The 21,955-nt window shown below is 37.7% G+C and overlaps 1 protein-coding gene across 1 annotated transcript in view; it reads left to right on the forward strand.

The window, feature by feature from the left end:
- The first annotated feature begins 11,257 nt into the window (after positions 1–11,257).
- LOC149786005 (uncharacterized) overlaps positions 11,258–21,955 on the forward strand; it is a 30,674-nt gene continuing 19,976 nt past the window's right edge. The window contains exons 1-3 of the mRNA XM_089976292.1: positions 11,258–11,471; positions 15,078–15,193; positions 20,204–20,388. Of these exons, the coding sequence (XP_089832418.1) occupies positions 15,083–15,193; positions 20,204–20,388 (296 nt within the window). The 5' untranslated portion in view covers positions 11,258–11,471; positions 15,078–15,082. The remainder of the gene's footprint in view (positions 11,472–15,077; positions 15,194–20,203; positions 20,389–21,955) is intronic.

The raw sequence follows: 21,955 nt of genomic DNA on the forward strand, positions 1-21,955 counted from the left end.
AAATTTGCTAGTCGCTGTAGTAACCATCCGCGAGTTCATCAATGAGCCCCCGGTAGATGCCGATATCCATAATGCCACGCTGAAATAGTCTCTGACAGATATCTGCGGCTTCATTTATAATTTCCGGAGAGTTGTTTCCGGCACGTCTTCCTCCGATGAGAACTTCCAACCGTGATACGTCATTGACGATATTGTCAGGACAAGCAATAAAACCGGATCCTAAACCCTTTCCTGTCATCGTTGGTGGCACAATTCTTGGGGATAAAATGTCTTGCGGCAAACTTTCAGGAGACGTTGTTAGGTCAATTATCGGCGACCTAGTTTGTTTGGATTTTTGGCCGCGTTGACTTCCTTCAGATGCAGCCTCGTATTCACCTAGCGGAGTTAGGTCAGGATCTATTGCTCTTTGCCGTGAAGGATATTGTTGTCGTTGTGTGTGTTGCAACGGTGATTTTTCTTCTTGAGGTTGCGATGGTGGAATTTCAAGTTTACGTATATCATCTACAAGTCTATCATACTTTGTATCATCTCTGTTGATTTGTTTTTTATTTTCGCGTATACGATACGAATATTTGATAAAATTATCATCTGTCATAGAACCGTGTTTTGGTTTTAAAGACACATTTCTTTGAATCAATCCTAACAGTATTGTCTCAGGTAATTTCTCTTCTGGTACACTTTTAAGAAGTTTAATATAATCCGGCGTAAATCTTTCGGCGGGGTCAGTAATTCTCTGTGTTGCTCGCTTACCAACAGGTACTGACATAACAATTTCTTCATCAGGTGGAGCCCCGGGTTTAAGTCCAGCTGAAATATCCTGTAAAATTTTCCTTTGCTCTATTAAAGCCTCTTTGGTAACAGCTGCGGATTTTTCAGTAGCTTTGGTCACGGGTTTAAATAATTCCTCCGCGGATTCTGCAAAGCCTTCCCGTGCTTGCTGTCTTAGTTGTAATTTTTGTCTGACACTATCACGGACAGGAAGAAATTTCTGAATTGCTTCGAGACGTTTTCGAGCTAATCTAGTAGTAAGTGCTTCTCCGATATTTGCCATTATTTATTTGTCAATGATTTAATTCCGCTAACATAAAAATGTTTTCTCACAGCAGCAGAGGGGGGGGGCTGGACCGACCATGGATTTTTCAATGACGACCCCGCCACGGAAACTGTTTCAGATTTATTGAAGTAAACCAAGTTGCCAGCGGAAATGTATTGCATTTTCCCCTGGAAATTCGAAAAATTTCTCGAGGAGAGACTCTCCGAATTTTTGGGGACATTTTTTTTTATTCTATGATCTGAATAGAAGGGTTTATTTCGTCGAAATAAGCCCTCTATCGAGGAATAGTTTCCTGGAAGGGGTTACTTGTAAAACTGTTTTGGTCTGTTCGCCCCCTCTGCTGCTGCATGTTATCCAGGAAGTTTTCTGGGATACGGAGATTGTTCTGTGTACTTTGAAAGATTTGGTCACCCAACAAACGAGATGACGCGAGTGGCAATTAATGGACCATTACCTGATTTTGATCTGACTGGATTCGCCTGTATTGAATCGTTCGAGTTTAACGAAAATCTTCACAAGATTTGTTATGTTTGGTTTGGCAGACATTTTTGTGAAAAACGTTGGGCACCTATAGTTTTGTTGCGATATATGCTAGATTGTATGATACTGACATCGTTGGTGGTCAGTGAGGCAATTATATCATATCATGCACAGACCAAAGTTTGGTTGCCCATGTCAGATTCTGAAGTTATTAGCGAGTTTAAGGAAAAATGTCCTGATGTTTCCGAAGATGATATTCCTAATAAACTCAAAACCGCAAAAGATCTCGGTAGAAAAATTATAGGAAAATTTACTCAAGGTGGTGCATATGATTATAAAAGACATCACGCACGATTAATTTTAGATGATGCCGAGTACGATTTTATAATCGCTGATACAACGGCGAAAAATACATTTGTAAATCGAGAAAGTGTTTATTTATCCGACGGAACAAAATTAGGTACGATCGTTAGTTACATAAATGACGTATCCCCGCAATATACTCATCTAAGATCTTCCATGTTGGCTTATGTTTCTATAAATTTATTATCGATGATTAATAGATTTCCTGAGACCGCAGTCAGAGTCGCAACAGATTCGTTTTATATTTCGAGTAAATATTTAGAACCTGTTATGAAATTTACAAGTAATGATGAACGATGGGGTTCGTGGAGAATAAAAAAGGAACTATTACACAATTATGTAGAATCAGCAGATGTTCCAGTGAGAGATTTTTATCGTGAGGGTAATACAATATCAGAAATGTCGAAAGCACCATCGTTGAGTGATCCAATAACCAGATATAAGACAGTATATCTCAATGGACCTGGTGGATGCGGCAAAACAACTCGAACGATTAATGTTTTTAGAAATTCAGATATAATCGTGCTGACACCCACACATAGACTTGCACGTGAGATGAAACAGCGGCAAGTACAATCGTGTACGTATCATAGTTTCTTTCGATGGCGCGGAGATACATGGACTCCTGAACGGATGGGAGAAAAATATATACCTAAAATAATTATTTGGGATGAGATATGTACGGTCTCATTGGATACATTAAAAATGTTTCTTGATTGGTTGTTGACGAAAAATACCGCCATAATAATGTGTGGCGATCATGGTCAACCTCCGCCTTTTGTTGGACCATCTCCACATGATTGGTTAAAAAATTTCGTTGATTATTACGAAGAAATAGATGATGATCATAGAGCTCTTGATGCAAATTTGAAGGAGTTTAAAAAATTAATCAGATTACAATCAAACAAAATTCAGTGTGAAATAATACGTGGAGTGATCTCAGAGACCTCAATGAGTGATTTTTTGAACTCATGGAGACCCACCGATTTGATCGTAGCAAGTAGAAAAATAATCAGAGACGCTTTACAACAACAGTTATTTCAGCTGCATAAAGAAAAACACTCATAATTACCCGTACCGTTGTGTTATAGACCATCAGATACACGAAAACAGAATATTAATGTTGATATTCCAGGACCCTTGACAGAGTCAAGGAAACAGAATCTCGTATTAAATGATATTGTCGCCGTTGATATCAATGTGGTTGAAGATGCATTACGCGCTGACAAATCTCCATGGGTGTTGGGATACGCCATGACGATCCACTCGTCTCAGGGATTAACTATTTCTGATACACGAGTCTGGATTGTAGACGATCGCATCGAGTGGTCAAATTTAGTTTATTTGGCGGTATCGAGGGTCAGAAATATATCTCAATTACGTAGAATTATAATTCCTGAAATCGTTGATAAATTTAACATCATCGATGATGATATAATAAGAAAAAAATTAATCGGATACAAACAATCTGATAAAAAAAATAAACGTGACTTTGATCTTGATGTTGAATTTATTATTGAGTTAAAACAGCACCAGAACAATCATTGCACCAGTTGTAATTGTATAATGTTATGGCGGTATTCGAGTAATGATTCAAGACAATTTACCGTAGATAGAAAAGATAATAGTCGCGGTCATACACGAGAAAATACCATGTTAACCTGTCTTGAGTGTAATCGACGTCGGGGTGCAGGCACCCTTAGCGCTGGCACTAGTGCTAGTTAAGTGATCGAAATCACCGGAGTGATTTTGGTGGTAGTTGTGTATCCGCGGGAATTATTTGTAGTTGTTCACGTGTAAATCCACGTTGAGGAGCGGCCGAATCTAATCTGTAGATTGCAGGTCTGGAAACGCCTACGTTTCTTCCAGTGGATCTTGTCACGGTAGATATTTTGTGTGTGGTAACACTCCAAATAGGATCAGTTACTCTCGCTTTACCACCTTCAAGTTCACCAGGCTCATATAAATATCTGACTGTGACATCACCTAATATTTTTTGTTTTCCAGCATCTTTTCGTTGTGTTGGTATATTTATTTTTGTGACCGCGCTAATGGGTTTCATGTTGGTTGTTCGTGTGATCTCATTATTTAATGCAGCTATCACGCCTGGTAATCTTGCAACCCATTCGCGAGATCTTTTATCCTGAATAAATTCCCTCGCGTATTGATATCCAAATAACCGTTCAGCAAGTGTTCGATTAAATCGCTCAACAATTGCTTGATCACGGTGAATTGCAGTATGTCCTCGTCGTATTTTGGTATTATGTTGTTTCATCAGCGATGATACTGGACCAAGAAATTCCTTACCAGGATCAACCTGTAGTAGCTGTGGCCATTGCAGACCACCTTGTGGTCCGAGTCCTCGTTGATAAATTCGTTCAAACGCATCGGCTACTTCAGATGATGTTTTCGCTGATAGCGGCTCTGCCTCTTTATATCTACTTGCAACATCAACTACAGTTAACGCGTACTTGTACGTTTTTCCACGCACAGTATCATGCGGTAAAAAGAGAATATCAGCTTGATGAACTTCATTAGGAACACTGACATCGAAATACGCGTACTGAATTTGTTTAGGACGTGGTAGATAAATTTGCCATATTGCCTGCCTGGACAACCACGTTTTAGCAGTAGAATGTTTAACCGCCGCTGCATCAGCAAGTTTACCAATTGCTGCTTTGCCTCTCCAGTATCCTCTCGGTGAATAATAAATTGATTCCATTATTAATTACCAGCCCCAATCGCTAATTTACCTTTCATCGAGGATCTTACTAACCAATTAGCTAATGATTCTCTAATATTTTTATTTTTTATAGAATTTAATGAATGAATTAATTTCACATCTGCAATATGCCTATGTTGTAGATTTTGACTTTTATAAGCTACATCATGAGTATGACAAGCTCGATCAATAGCGTTTATTGGTTCCTCGCCTGGTTTTGGTTGATCTTGATCATCGAGCCTGATATCGAGTCGAGTACCAGGACCGCAATAATTATATCCTGGTAGATGTTTTTCTCCACTGTATTTAGCCCATGGAGCGCCTGGAAACTTTGACATCAAATTAGCAATATCACCACCACGCTTATTAGGTAAAAACGAAAATTTCTTTCTACCGCATATAGAACATTTTCCACCATACGCTATTTTTTTATTTTTTGTTATAACTGTGGCTAAATCAGTAGTTGGAGTTTTAACTCTACAGCGTAAACAATATAAATTCATGTTATAATATATATGGATATAATTGATTTCTCAGCAACTCGGCAACGAGAGCCAGTTAAACACCATCCTGCGCTACCGAACTCCATCAGAATGATTATCATAGGACCATCTGGATCGGGTAAGACGCAATTATTACTTAATCTGATAATGAGATGGTTGAAATGGGATAAATTATATTTAGTAGCACCATCCGTTGATGATCAGCGATGTTATGATGTACTTAAAGATTTCAATGAAAACGCGCGATTACTGGATGAAGATAATGATGTTATAGAGTTTATAACCGATATTGATGAAGCACCATCCGTAGATTCCATAGACGGATTTATTAATAATTTAGTTGTATACGACGATGTGATGCTAGATAAACAATCAAATCCAGCCAGAATATTTTCCCGAGGGAGACACAAAAATACAGACGTGATCTATGTTACTCAACGATATACACAAATACCAAAAGTGATCAGGGACAACTGCAACATTTTAGTTGTGTTTAATGGCGTAGACACACACACGTTGCGAAATATTCATCAAACCTGGTGTGGTGGTGACATGGATATAATTAAATTCAAAAATTTCTTCTCACGAGCGCAAGCTACTCCGCATGGATTTATAACAATAAATTTACATGATCCAAGAACAAGATATCGTGTGGGTATTGATAAAATATTTGGGTAACAAGGGTGATGATAAAATTAAATTTAATTAAACAGATAATGAACAAGTGTGCGTGGCTACGTCAAGGAACAACAGATAAATGCAACAAAAGGTGCCGTGGAGAATATTGCAAGAAACATAATTATCTTATAAAGAAAAACCTTCATGCTGGTCCACGAAGTTGTGTTGGTTGTAACAACGGTGTTAGAGGATTATATCAGATTTGCAAAAATTGCGGTGGAGATCGATATCGAAGTTTGATGAACTATTACAGAAAAAGAAAGAACATAAATCCAAAAATAGAAAAACCACCATCAGAACTTGAATATTACTTGAAACATAGAACAAATTCCGAAGATTCAGATGAAGATGAAACAGATGAGGAGAAAGGACAGCGAGAACGCGTTGAAAAATATTCATCAAACTTGGTATGGTGGTAAATTAATAGCAGCAGAGAGGGTACCTACCAACGTTGGTCGTCAAAAAAATAAACAAGAAATAAATAAACACGTAGAGTACTTTATTTTTTCAGCTACTATTTCGAACTGAGGTTTTATTAGTATAATCGTCCATTACAGAAATAAAACATCTCAAGGAAAAGTTCATTTGTAAAATCTTGACCTTTCTACGAGATGATTTTATTTGTTTGTTTTATTTGTTTTGTCGGAATTCTATGGTCTGTTCACCCTCTCTGCTGCTCGCTTTACATCTACGCCTGTTGTTTAAGACTTACTTTCATAGCTACCACTGATTCGTCACAAGTTAAAATGAACTGCGTCATTGAGGTAATTCTTATAATGTCAGGCCCAGTCCAGTCCCTTTAGGTCCTGCACACAAAATGTGCATACGTTTGGAGAGATCTTGCGGCCAACAGAGCACTGTTTTCAACGACGACTGTCCAATGTTAACCTGATATTGTGGAGTCAAAATGGCAATAACGGAGCTGAGTGTGGGCTCGTGTCCCGAATAGAAATTGTGTGGTTCTTCCCAGTCAACACTGAAGTTTTGCGTCGGACCTCATAATTGATTGAGGTAATATCATACGAGCCAGAGAGACGTTCCGCAGTATGCCAGGTGGTACCATTATATGACGAAAACACAAATGTGCTATTTGGAGGCAGACCAGCGAACGGTTGGAATCGAATATTACGCCAACTTTTATACAATCGCAGCAGTTACAGGTGCAGAAAAAGTCACCAACCGTATCAATCGTTCCAGAACTCATCTTATTATATGCTCATTTTTTTCCCCGTTAACTTTACATTGTCGGAATCGTTCAGTATTCCCCGATACTGAACGCTCGCAACAATACACATATAGCATTCACGTGAATAAATGAACTACTTTCTATTGTAAACAAACAATGACGCAGACACCAGCACTTTTGATTTGTAAACCAATCATATACACTCGCGTAAGAGGCTCTTTATGTTGTCGTCATTTTAATTTGTTTCTGAATGAACTAAAACATGTTTCGTGGACTGCAAAAAAAAAACAAAAACAAAAACAGCTGTTTTGGCACATTCCGCGTTGATACAATGTTACGGATTTAGACTAGCTACATTATATAAAAGACGAACGATTATGTCCTTACCAATAACATACAAGTGGCAAGGAATATAATGTATTTTTATCTGGTGATAAGAATGGAAAAATAAAATATACTTAGTTTTAAATCCTGAATTTCCTCAAAATGTTTTTTCTTAATTCTGCAAATCCGAATTACATCAGCTATGTCATAGGTTTTCAATCTGGATTACACATTTCGAAAGTGTGCTGTAATTTCGACGATAAGTGCAATTGCATCCTCCTTACTGCACTCAAAATGAAATGCACATTAAATTCCATAGCGTCTTTTTGAAAATTGCAATTGAAAGACTTAATATTTTCCCCACGCTATGATTTCAAACATTCATTGACAGAAACAGAAACACAATTGCTGACGTAAACAAGCTTCTCCCGCGCCACTTCAATCCGATGTATTTCATGTATAATTTGCACAGATGAATCCAGTCCAAAACATAAACTTTCGTCGAATCGAAACAAAATACCAAAATATATTCACTCCAGATCAAATGGAAAAGTCGTTGCAATGCGTATTCATTCACAATATGACTGTAAATTTCAATTTTAACTAGACACGCCATTTTCTTTCGAAAGTTATGTCGACCGCGCGACTAAGTTCAAATTTATCTGGGTGGAGGTATGTGCGCATTAATAATGATGTCATTTTATAATGTCACATCTGCACTTGTGTATTTAGTTTGGAATACGGCATTCATTCATTTACCTTGTTTCTTGTAGTGTATTTTGTTTACATAATTAAACCTTAGGTAGAATAAAAAAAATGAGCATATAATAGAAAAGGTTACTGCATTTGTATGGGAAAATATGAACTCGTTTTGTCGGAAGGATATACTGCACTCACAAGTTCGTGCAGTATCCATCCAAAAACTCGTTCATATTTTCCGATACAAATGCAGTAACCTATAAATCTCCGTTGTATATATCATGAATATCTTGAACAAGTCCATGCATCAAGGCACCATATGTGTATCTGTTCATGAGGTCATCAGTAAGCAGTCGTTGACAAATCGATGCGGCTTCATTGATGTCTTCGAGTGCGTTGTTGTCCACACGAACTGATCACAAAGTTCAAGAATTTCGTCCATAGTATAGTTAAGACTTACCTTAATGTACACAAGGTCGAAACTTTAGAAATCGATGTTCGTACTGCTGACAAGTATTCCCCAGCTCTTAACTTTTCTTTTGTCAGTATGTCTTCCACACAGCAGTCTTCTAGTAAAAAGCTATTTTAATCTAATACGAGTACTTCTAAATTTCAATGTGGCGCAACGTTTAAAAATCAAGTTTCTGATAAGACTGATCAGAAGTTCTTATCTCTTCCAAAGTGTACCTATTGCAAGACGAAAGGGCAAGTTGTTTCTGATTGCTACAAACTGAAAAATAAGCATCAGAATCAAAACAGACCTATTCCAAATGCTCTTATTTCTAAGAGGCCAAGGTCACTGTCATGAATTGAAAGCAATACATTCGTTGAGTCAAACAAACGCCAGTCTGATTTTATGATGTAGAATTATGAACTTATTCACGTTGAATGTTTTTATATCACTCATGGGTGATTCGGCCAATCCTATCCCTATTAAAACTTGAAGGGACACGGGAGGTTCTCAGAGTCCTTTATTATCAGGTTCTTTGCCTTTTTCCGAGAAGTCTTCTCTAATGAAAGATTTCTTATTCAGGGAGTAGAGTGCGGCTTTGTTAATGTTCCTTTACATTGTGTACATCTCTCATCAGGCTTATCCTCAGGACCCGTGCCAGTGTCGTCTTTACCCATTGAGGATATTCATTTATTACTAGGCAATGACCTAGCTGAAGAGAAGGTTGTGGTTAATCCACTTGTAACTGACAAGCCTTCTTTGAATAAAAAAAATATATGGTATTGAAAAAGAAATCCCTGATTTATACCCAGTTTGTGCAGTTACTAGGGCTATGGCAAGTAAAACGCTTGAGAATGATGTTGATAAGAAAAGTATTCTTTTAGCTGACACATGTATGGGTAAGACTTTTGATCAGGCCACTTTTACTCCTCATTTGGATGAATCAAAAGGTATTGATCACAGTGATCCTCTTTTAACTACTCATTCTCTTGATTCCAAACAGGGTGACATGGCAATTTACTTGTCGTCGAACAGGCAAAGATTATGAGATCTGCTTGTTTCATAAGGCCATTAATGAAACTGAAGCCACAGAAGTACCTGTTTGTTATTTTGTCACAAATGGGGTCCTTATGAGAAAATGGAGACTACCTGAGGTACCTGCTGGTGATGAGCGGTCAGCGAACTATCAAATTGTTGTTCTCAAATCGTATAGACAGGAAATTCTTAGTCTAGCCCGTGAAAATCCTTTTGCTGGCCATTTTGGGATTAATAAGACGTATCATAAGATCTTGAATCACTTTTATTGGCCAAAAATTAAAAGTGATGTTTGTAAATACTATGGATCTTGTGATAATTGTCCAATGTCAGGACTACCCAGTTAGACGATACATAAGGCTCATCTGCAACCTGTTCCTTCATTTGACGAACCATTTAGCAGACCAATGGTAGACTGTGTAGGTCCCTTACCAAAGACCGAGTCAGGTAGCCAATACTTGTTGACCATAATGGGACTATAAGGCTCTCTAGAGTGTATGGGCAAAATATTGATGACCCATTACTGCGACTCAGGTTATCAAAGGCACGTGAACACTTTCAGAGTTGGATTTTTTTTTGGAATACGACTAGCGTTTATTCAGAACTTTAATCATTATGACTTGTGTTAGAAATTTTAGGATTATTTATAATATTATTCGCAATATCGTATGTTCTTATATATATATATATATATTTTTTTTTTTTTACTTGTGAGGTCTCGAGATAAATTATTTGTTAACTTTTGCAAAACTTGTTTGTTCTCACTCTTTTTTACTGCTTATTTCAAAGACCATAGAATCGTAATATTTTATAATACATCGGAGAAATTAGTCAAATTTTGGTATGGTAACGTTATGACATATGACTACGTTTTGACTTGGATACGTTGCTGCTTTGATATGTACCTTTCGAATTTGGTACGTTTTGACTTGAGTACCTTTTGACTTTAATACGTTTTGATTTTGGTACCTTCTGACTGTAAACCCTCGCCACTACTGCTACAACACCTTTCACTATGCAAAAAAAAAAAAAAACAAAAAAAAAAAACAGGTACAATTATCAGACATTTCGTCAATTTAAAAAAAGTCGTACTATCATTACTACTACTATTTACTTTATTTAAAGATGCTCATTTGGTCCTTACCAAGTTTCCATGTCTTCAAAAATGATATTTGTACACACACACACACACACACACACACACGTGTGTGTGTCTATATATATATATATATACACACACACACACAAGATGAGGTGTCTTCAGACAACACGTGCTATTAAAAACTGGACAACTGATCTACTGCTACAATAAAATATGGACAAAGCTTTAAGGATTAGTACATACAAATAGCAATACATGTGTAAAACGTAATAGGTGAATACATGACAACAGTGTTGTAAAATGTAGCAGCATTGAATTAAACAAAATGATACAAATTAGTGTTTTTTTAGATGTTGACAAAGAAGCTTTTTGAACGCTTGGCATCAGTCTGCTGACTTGATATACGGTGGTGTGGCATTCCATAGATTGGCTGACGACAAAGCAGACCTCTTCTTGTATAACTCTGAATTTGCTTTAGGATGGATCTTAATAACTGAGAGGACATATTTCAACATTATAGAAGACAAAATGAATTTGATCAGTTCAAATGATTCCGGATTCGTTTGTTTTTCACTGTCGATGCTACAGTTTCAGTTCCGGTTTTTGCTGCGCATGTTTCTTAGATGATCAACGAAAGGATTCCGAATGAGTACCAGTGTCTCATCTGCGGCGGGAACAGCAGAACTTTTTCGCTACTTTTGATGCTACAGTAGTGAAATATGTAATTTTACGTGTATATATACATTTCATTGATAGTTTCTCTCTTCATTCGAAGACATAGTTTTGGAATTTTCCAACTGGCGACCTTGGAATACGAAAGTTTTGCTAAACAAACCGAAGGCTGCGTCTGCTTGCAGGAAAGGAGAGTTAAGAAGTTGGTATAGTTGTCCTACAATGCAAGACCAGGACACTGGTCTCGATCCTGATAATTACGATGTGGGTGTCACAGTTCCCCTTATATCGATGTTTAGCTGTCATGATGCACAGTTCCCCTTATATCAGTTCCGGCCACTTTGCTGGTTTGGAGATTAGTCTTACAGTGTAAAAAAATAGCTAATGTTTTTGTTTTAGTGCTATATCTTACTACCCAAATAACGGCCTTGTATAGCGTGTTCCGATGTCGGTTGACATCGGAATGAGTAGTCAAAGTTTCGGGAATATCTCAATTGGCCGCCTTTATCGACACTCTTCCACTAATTTATGTGTAATATAGTTACTGTGCTGTCTTATCCTGGCGGAATGAAAATATGACACTAGCAAATAGACGCATTTTCATGTTCCGTTGATAGTCCTACAGTATAATACATAGCGCTTGTTGGTTTTGTTTTAGTGCTCTGTCTTACTATCCAAATAACAGCCTTGTATAGCATGTTTCGATGACATTGACATCCGAATGAGTGGTCAAAGTTTCAGGAATATCTCACACATTTGGCAGCATATATCAACACTCATCCACTAATTTATGTGTAATTAATATACTTACTGTGCTGTCTTTATCCTGGCAGAATGAAAATATGACACTAGCAAATGTATGCATTTTCATGTTCCTTTGACATACATTTGAATTTGTTGCAGTGCGACAGTACTCGAAGTTAGTCCGAGTTTCCTCTGAACCTTGCCACTCCTTTTTTGATATTTGGACATTTATGTTTGGATGTAGGGTCACAGTCAGTTCCCTACATGTCATTGACATGTAGGTTGCGAGATTTGTGTAGTCTTGTGACTCGAGATGCAAATGGCGAGTTCCAGGTCAAATTTAACCAACACTAGTTACATCTCGTCTGTCAGCGGATTAAAGATATAATGAATGCTATATTTGCTATTTTTCAGAAAATAAATCATATTCCTATTGATTTCATGCAGGTATAGCACAGTGATGGCAAATTCCAACTTTTTGATAAGGAATTGACTCTGACCCTACACCCCAACATAAAAGTCCAAATATCAAAAATGGGGTGGCAAGGGTCAGAGGAAACTCTGACTTAGTCGAGGTATGCCGAAGTATGCATAAGTTGGTTCATGTGACGGATATGTTTCTTGAATGAAACGAAACGTTGCTTTACAGTTCCAATAGGCATAATATATTTTTATTTGTTTCGTTAAAGAATCATATTGCATCTTAACCTGATTTCGGCATTCCCGGCTTTCATTACTTTCCAATCAGCTGAAATGTAGGCCAACAAAACTTAAAAATAGGTCCATTTCTTTTGTGAGAATTTGAATTTATTAGAGAAAAGACATCAGAGTAAGTAAAGTCTGACTAAAACATTATGATTTTACTTTATAGAAAAGTGCCATTATTTTAATTCATTAAAGAATAATATTTCAACTTAACCCGATTTCGGCATTCCTGGTTTTCATCGCTTTCCAGCCAAACAAAATGTAGGCCAACGAAACCTGAAAAGAGGTCTGAGTCTTTTGTGAGAATTTGAATTTATTAGAGAAAAGACATCAGGGTAAGTAAAGTCTGATAAAAACATTATAACTTTACTTTGTAGAAAAGTATCGTTTTTGGTTGCCAGTTGTGTGTGATATTCCTGAAAATTTGACTTTTGTTACACTGTTAGTGGACATCAAAACATGCTACACAGTGTATCTCGCGAATTCCACAACATAGCATTGTCCCATACGTTTCTGACCTACTTAATTTGCATTTTAAAGTTAAATCTTTAATAAAATAATACTTAGTATCACTGCTGCTATGCCTCAGCAACACTAAGCTGTGACTAGCTGCTTGTGCCCCAGCAACGCTAAGCTGTGACTAGCTGCTTGTGCCCCAGAGAGTTTTTACTTGTTTGGAAATTTTGTAAACATCATGCACATGCATTCACTCTTACCTTAATTTCTCTTCTTATATCCAGTAAAAATCCACGAAATTTTCACCAATTATTCCAAATGAATTTCAGGGTTCCCACACTATCAGGAAAAACTTGCGAGAAATTATAATTTTTTCCCGACCGTGAGAAGTCCTGGAATTTTGTAAATATTGATGACAGTCAGGAAAAACCCGGGAATTTTCTGCCACCACTTGATGCCCGAAACAATCACATAATTGAGTCGTAACTAAACTGATTGTGAGTTAACTTTATCGAGTTCTAACCAGAGTATTTGGAGGGTGCAGTGTGGATCATTTGGGTGCTTGCAATAAACATCTACGCTGAGTCAATCCAAACACTCGGTGGATTAGATTCGTCTAGTAGACTTTTATTTTCAAAGTCAGCTCGATATCTGTATCTTACCTTAAGTTTAAGGTATGAAAACCACTCTAGCATCACAAGAGGCAAACATCGTGGTGGCAAAGCATAACCGTTTACCGGATGGCCAAGCAAACCTTAAAAGTTGTTAGATCAAGTGATACTTGTATGAAATGGATATGAAAATTACTTATTTTCTCAGAAATCTGACAACCCACATTTTTAAATGTTGTTGAGAAAAAAATAAAAAAGTATTAAATGAAAATCATACACTGGTTCAACCAGCTGCCAACTCTTGAGATTTTGGTGTGAATTTCACAACTTTCTAAAGCGATTCATGGAATCATGCTGCATGCCAAAAAGTCACAAATTCTCCAATTTTCAATTATAATTTTAAATTTTCCCATTAAGTTCTAGCTGTGATGTTGTCAGTTGCCGAAACGGTCTTCTGTTAGTCGTGATATTAGTAGAACTAGAGCCGATTCGTACAGTTGGACCGGTAGCAAGCATTAAAGTACAGTCATGCAATGTTCCTCTAAAAAAAATCACAGGGCAAGGTCATATTTGCTTTCCTAATAGAAGAAGGCGAAGTTTACATATTTTTAGGTGACTTAGTCGCCCACTTTGCCTTGTAGCATGACCTTTGGCCCGTATTCTATGTGACGTTATGTTAGACAAGGCAAAATGTTTGTAAATAGGCAGTACCTACCTGATGGACAATTACTGTCAGAAATTTATTAGGCTGTTGGCTATACTTGTAAGTCAGAACAGGATCTTATCATTTTCTCCAGTCAGTTTTTGTCAGTTAGTGATGGCTGCACTGATACATCTTCCAGAGGCAGAAATTATACATTCATTTATCTTTCGAGTGCAAGGATCACCAGTTTTCAAAAGCAGAAAGTCCTGTGGGCTTTCTACTTAAAAATGTCAGTGTTGAACCCTGTGTGTGGGGGATAAAGTGAATTTTAACTATGCAGTACTTAGCCATTGCTGTTGCTATATGCCTTCCTTCCATCCATCTGTGAAATGACTGTTCTGTGCAACGACATGTGATACACAAGACTAGAATGTCTCATCTTGACAGTTCTCCACTCTAGGGGAGGATGTGTTCACATTGAATGGATGAGGCTCTCATCATAGTAAAAGCTATGCAAGTTTTGCATAATTAAAATTGTTCTTTTCCTATAAAAAAAACATGAGGTAAAAAGGTGCGTTGAAACCAGTTCAGAATAATTTTTTCATTTTGTCTTCCATCGAGCTAATCATGATTTTTTTTTTTCCCCCAGAAGTGATGATGGAGCATCTCCAGGAAGAGAGTAATTGTAGCATGTCTGTGGGCCTTGATTTATATTCAGATATCTTGACAGAGGATGTTAAACATAGAGAGCACACATTTGATGAGGTACATATTTCCTTTGCAGTTATTCAGTGAATTATGTACTTTTGTGTTGCCAATATGTCATCAGATTGCTACTGTTCAGTTCATTCATTGTGAAATGTTTAGTATTATTATTAAGTGTTATTATTATTGTACAAGAATGAAAATCAAAGGCAATTGGATGTTCAAGATGGCCGTATCGCTTAACCGGTTTGAAGCAGCTGTGCCTTTTTCATCATATATGTGCTTGTTGCCTGTCTTCGTCTACGTTATTGTGTTCATCATGTATTGGCTGTTCAGTGCGCATGTGTTTCTTCATCTCCTTGTTTTGGAAACGAGAACAATTAGACTTTTTCTCCGCTGTCTTGCTCCACTGCTACAACTTCTTTGTTGTTGAACAAACAGCCATCATGTGATACTCACCAGTCAACCCGTTTCTGCTATGATGGACCCTCATTAAATGCTTTAAATGACCACTCCCTGGCTCTCCACACTATTGTGCTCTGGACTAAACGAACTGGGACTACATTTGTCATTACTTAAATGTAAACATAAGCAAAAAAAGAAATGTTTCAAAGCTGGCCAGCGTAGAACAGGAAGAATTCCAGTTATCTCCCAGGATTATGCCCTTTCTGGCTCAACAGTTTAAAGATTTGACTGTTAATTTAGATAACCTAATTCAGATCCCTATTATTTTGTCAAACTTTGTGTCAACTATCCAGGAGATACCTCTGCGTATTGCATTATTCAGTGCCTAATCAGTAGGACCATTGGAAAACCGTACAGAAATGGTTAATTTTATCAATGACCAGAATATCAACGTCTTTTTCCTGACAGAAACATGGCTAAAAAAACATCAGGCGATGTACCCAAGTGCACGGATATAACACCCACTGGTTACTCCATCAAGTTGTTCCCCCGCCATTCTTGCTGAGGCGGAATTGTTGTCATCACAAAGAACTCCATGATCAAATGTCTTAACCACAAAAAACATTCAGTTTCGACCACACATCGTTTGAAATAGTCCAAACCACACTCACACTGGAGCAAAGGTCAGTCCATTTTTTCTGCCTATACCGCCCTTCTCCTAGTAGAAAAAAACAAGCTGACTGAATCTCTCTTTTTGGAGCAGTTTCCGAATCTCCTGGTGTAAGGAAATTTGATAGGTGGCAACCTGATTATTCTTTCACTTTGACTGTCCTGGAAACCCAAACATGTAAAAACTCCTAGATTCCATACATGTTTTCAACCTCAGTCACTTAACCAACCCACCCATTAATATGGTCACATTTTAGACTGAATTTTTTATAGACCTGATGATAACATTCTAAGGTCCTCCCTGGTATCCCATGAACTTGCATCAGATCACTTCTGCATTATATGCCATCTTGACGTATCAGTCCCTAACCCTCCACCTTTATCTGCTACTAAGAGAAACCTCCGTATGATAAATAGAACCAAACTAATGGATGACATCGAAGCAAACCTAATGAGTTGATTACCTCCTACAGCAGAACAACTCAATAACTGCCTGCGTTCATTGCTCGACAAACATGCCCCAACTACTAAGTGCAGAGTATCAACTCAAAAGTGTTCTCCATGGTATAGCAGCGTTAGGCACCAGCTTCACACTGCTAAAAGAGACTGTCGTAAAGCTGAGAGGCTATGGCTTTCCACCAAACTCACTATTCATAAGCAAATCTATGAAGCCGCTAAGAAGAATGTCACAAATATAGTCCATGCAGCGAAATTAGCCCACTACAGTACTAAAATCATGGAAAGTTCCAGCTGCAAAGAGCTCTTTGAGATTACTAACAAGCTAATGTCAAGGAACAAATCTACACTACTACCAACTACCTTCTCTCCAGTTGACCTTCCAGACATGTTTGCCAATTTCTTCCGTGACAAAGTACAAACCATTAATGATAAGCTTGACACCACAATTTCAATTGACTCGTCACCATATAGTGGGATACAGAATTTGAGTGGCAACCATCAGCAGCATTTGAACCTGTCTCTATGGATTTCGTACGTACAATCCTGATGAAGAGTGCACCAGAGTCATGTGAACTTGATCCAATCCCAACATCACTGCTGCTTGAGTGCTTAGATCCAGTATTGCCTTCACTAACTGATGTTATTAATACCTCTCTCTCATCCGGGGAATTCCCATCATTTTTCAAAACTGCCATTGTAAAGCCTCTGCTGAAGAAACCAACACTAGACCATAATGATTTAAAGAACTTCCGCCCAGTTTCTAATCTCCCATTCATATAAAAAATCTTAGAAAAGGTTGTTCTATCCCAGCTTGTATCTCATCTAAATTCAAACAGTCTTTTTAGCAATGTACAGTCTGCATATTGCCCGTGCCACAGTACTGAAACTACTCTTCTAAAAGTAGTTAATGACATTCTCTCTGCGTTGGATAGCGGAAAGATTACAGTCCTCACCCTCCTTGATTTGTCTGCAGCATTTGACACAATAGACCATGATATATTCACCGTCTCCAGCATGTATTTGGCATTCATGATACAGCCTTACTGTGGTTCAAGTCCTACTTGGTCAACAGGACACAAATTGTGTCTGCAAATGGAATACACTCCAGTCCAGTTAATCTATGTTGTGTTGTTTCACAGTGGTCTGTTCTTGGACCTGTTCTCTTCATTCTATACACTCAGCCACTCTCAAGTGTCGTAGATCATCATCCAGTGTCTCACCAAATGTATGCTGATGACACCCAAATATAAAAATCTAGCCACCCAACTGAAGTTGGTGCTACCATCCCAGGTGTAAAGAGGTGCATTTCTGATGTGAAATCATGGATAATGTGTAACAAGCTGCAGATGAATGATGATAAAACTGAGGCCATTCTGATCACAACACAGAGACTTTCTCATTCACATCCTTTACCTCAAGCAATAAATATCAGCAACACCAACATTAAATTCAGTCAGTACAAAACCTAGGTGTTACTCTGGACAGTTCTCTCACATTGCACCAACATGTCATGAACATATGCAAGGCTGCATATCTTGAGCTGAGACGCATCAGCTCAATTCGCAAATATCTTTCAGTTGATGCCACTAAAACACTTGTGTGTTCATTAGTACTTTCAAGACTGGACTATTGTAACTCAATTATGTCTGGTTCATCTCAATATCTACTCCAGAAACTTCAAAAAGTTCAAAACACAGCTGCTCGGATCATCCTTAGAGTACCACAGTCAGAGCACACCTCCCTGCTGCTCTGTACCCTACACTGGCTATCCTTTCGATCCAGAATCAAACACAAAATTTATTCTCTGTGCTTCGTTTCACTGACGTCTCCAGTCCAGCATACCATCCGACCTCACCCCTGTGTACACACCAGCAAGATACTTACGCTCCTCTTCTGACAATCATATACTCATTATTCCCACTATGAAAACGAAGTCATATGGATAACGTTCTTTTGCAAGCCAGGGCCCAGCAACGTGGAATGAAATGCCCATTGAACTTCAAGAGTGCTCGTAAAACTGACTTATTTCGACTGTAAGAACAAACTTAAAGACCTAATAATGTTTCCTACCTTCATTAGCATGATGTAATTTTTTGTAGCAGAATACTCCAGCAAACTTAATGATTCATCTCATGAATCTCTCTGTATATTGGTTGTTATGTTTCAAGCAAGGAGAGATAATTGGCAAGAGTTATTGCCCTATGTTTATATACTATAGACAAGAAAGACTAGTTTTCATTTCTGGGAGGGCAGGAGGCAGTAGGGCATATATTCCTAACATTAATGTAATTGAGTAAATATTCTAGGAGATTCATAATATACTGAAAAAATATTCTAGAAGATTCGTAATATACTGAAAAATTTCCTTTCTCAACACAAGATAATACATGGTGGCTACTGTAACTGCAGGGCAGCTAAGGCAGCTTTGTTCTAGAAATGTTTCTTTTAATGAATGTGTATCCATAATGTTTAGGCTGCCTAGGTTCCAAAAGATTTGTGATTCTCTCTCAAAAGCATGGATTTTTACAGAGACCACTTTGTAGCAGCATGGGCAGTTAGCTTAAACAGACCAGCAAAATTAAGTGACATTGTATAAATTCCCATCTGTTTGATATTGATAAGTAGAACTTTTATCAAGCAAGCCATATGAAAGATGAGTGTTGCTAATTGTACAGTTAAAGAAGGCAGAGGGGCTCACAATGGGGTCTCAGAGGGAGAAGTGGCGTCTCTTAAATTCTGACATTTAAGTAGTTTAAGCGCATAAATCAATTGCTGGATGAGTTTGGAGACTTGTGACTTGGAGGCTACAGGGCTGTGACTTATGTATGTATTGTGTACTAGATTAAAGTACATCAGGGTCAACACATTTTGAGTTTTGTCTAAATTTCTTGGCTCATCTGCTGTAAGATAAGGAAAAACAGTTGTCTGTCCCTTTTTCGAGCAATGCCAGCATTAGTATTATGATGATGTTAAGATACATGGATGCCCTTGGTCTTTCCTCATCTTCTAGTAACTTGGTGAAAATTTACCAGACCTCGTAATCTTGCCTATGTGTTAACCATCAGCAAAAGAAGATATAATCTTTGACATTATACTGGGAGGGGTTTGTTATGGCCCCAAAAAGTTTGTCCATAACTATATTTTTATTGGCTCTGCAAGTTGAATTGTATTCAAGTACTCAAACTGCCAATTAAACTTTTTGAAATTATATATTTTTTTAAAATCTTCAAAAACTGCTGCAGAACTTCATTATTAGCAATAGACAGTAACCTTCAGAGCAGGTAAATGTTCCTGGCCAAATATGTAACATTCTGAATGTCAGTCACAGTAATGTTTATCCAAGGTTATTTGTCGGATTTTGTACATGCAAGCATAGAAGGAAGACAACATATGTATTATGTTTTTTGAGTATGATCCTTTGGCTACATTTGTGGTTGGGTGGGTTGATGGATGGGCTTGGTTCTAAAATTTTGGACTCTTACCAGAGTGAGCCATGGAAGTAGATCTAGTTTATTTATTTATTTACTATCTATGCAGCTGCAGAACAAATTTGAGGAGGCACAAAAGAAGATTGCCAATCTTGAGAATGAATTGGCCACCCAGCAGACCCTGGTTCATGAGTACTTGAAAAAGAACTGCACACTTCAGTCCAACATTTCCAGTCTTTTCATCACTGCCAGAAGGGAACTCCGCAGAAAGGAGAGTGAAATTAAGGAACTTAGGTAGGCACTCTGGCTACATAGAAATACAGTGGTTTGCCTTTCTTGTGTCACTCATCATCATTTTAAACTTTAACATTTATTTCAGTATTAATGTTGTTAAGAGGGATCTGTTTATACATGAGAATTTTTTTTCTGTAATTTCTTTAATAATGTGTTCTATTCTTTCATACCTTATATTTACATTCATATATTCAGCAGTGTAAAAAGCATAGAAATTGGTACATTCTCATTGACTGCTCCAGTGGCCTAAATAGTAAGAGTGTCCACCTCTGATGTATTAGGTCGTGTGTTTGAACCCTACAGGTTATACCAGACTAGTCAAAGTGGTACTAGCAGAAGAGGCTAGTGTTAGGATTTGTCAGCCTGGTGTCAGGATAATGTGGCTGGGTGTGTCATGATGCTACATATCTGCAGCATGAGGCCTCCAGCTCTAGGCATCACTGTACACGGCCACACTGCAGGCATATAGCAGTATGACTCAGATTGTTAAAGATACATTAAAAATGAAACAAAACTCTCACACAAGAAACACAAATGCATCTCAACCCTTCTTGCTTCTCAAATTTAGAAGTCCATATTGAAAAATATTTGTTGTAATATACCCTATAGAAAAGAGTTGAAGGAGAAATCTTGTGAGAACAGTTATCCAAAATTCCCTTGACCTACATAAATTATGATAGGCATGCATTTTTATGTTCATATATAAATGACCTGTTTAGATTTTTAAGTAGTTTTAAGCTCTGGTGATCATAGACCAGAAGACCTTATGGGATGGTCCATTAACTGTCCATCAATAAGTGCAACTTTGTCATTGCTGCTCATACTAAACTGCTTCGAAAGCTTATATGCACGTTCAACCATAGGTCCTAAATGAGAGTGGTGCTACTTGGACATCCAGTATGGCCTCCACAGTTATCTTAAATATCTAGATATTGCTACTCTTCCTGAATGTATGGTCATATCAGCATGGTGTTTTCACGGAAAGATATCCTAGGGTGTCTAATTTAGCTGGTCGCAGCAGCCATTTGGAAAATCGTGTCCGTGAAATGTTTTATGATGTCTAGTTGTCATAACATGCTGTGGCTTGGACATCCAATATGGCCACCATCTTGAAAATCCTGTTATTGCCACTTCTTTATAAACGGAGAACAATATTAACCCGAGTTTTTCACTAAAAGACTTAGTACATGCATCATGTTTTACAGATTGCCCACTCAATCCAGTGGATGTGGAAGGAGGGTCGGGGGATTAAGTGCCCACTGAAAAGTGGAAATCCACTCAATCTGTTGGTGGTCCATTACAGATTTTTTTGCAGCCATAATGGGTTTTATTGCATCTCTTATAGATTCTGTTGTATTTGCTTTGCAACTTGGTGCACTGAACAAACAGATGGGAGAAACCCCAACACCATAAACCTGACCCTGTCATGATTCAGTTTTATACCTTTACCTGTAAAAACTATACCTTGATAACATTTCTTGATGTCTTTATCAATTAATTTATCATAGTTTCTCTTTTTTCCATATTATTTCTGAAATCCACTTTAAAGAAATTATTGGCAGCAGTA

Source organism: Sinohyriopsis cumingii, chromosome 12, assembly GCF_028554795.1.
Source record: "Sinohyriopsis cumingii isolate HCF-2022 chromosome 12, ASM2855479v2, whole genome shotgun sequence".
Classification (NCBI taxonomy): domain Eukaryota; kingdom Metazoa; phylum Mollusca; class Bivalvia; order Unionida; family Unionidae; genus Sinohyriopsis; species Sinohyriopsis cumingii.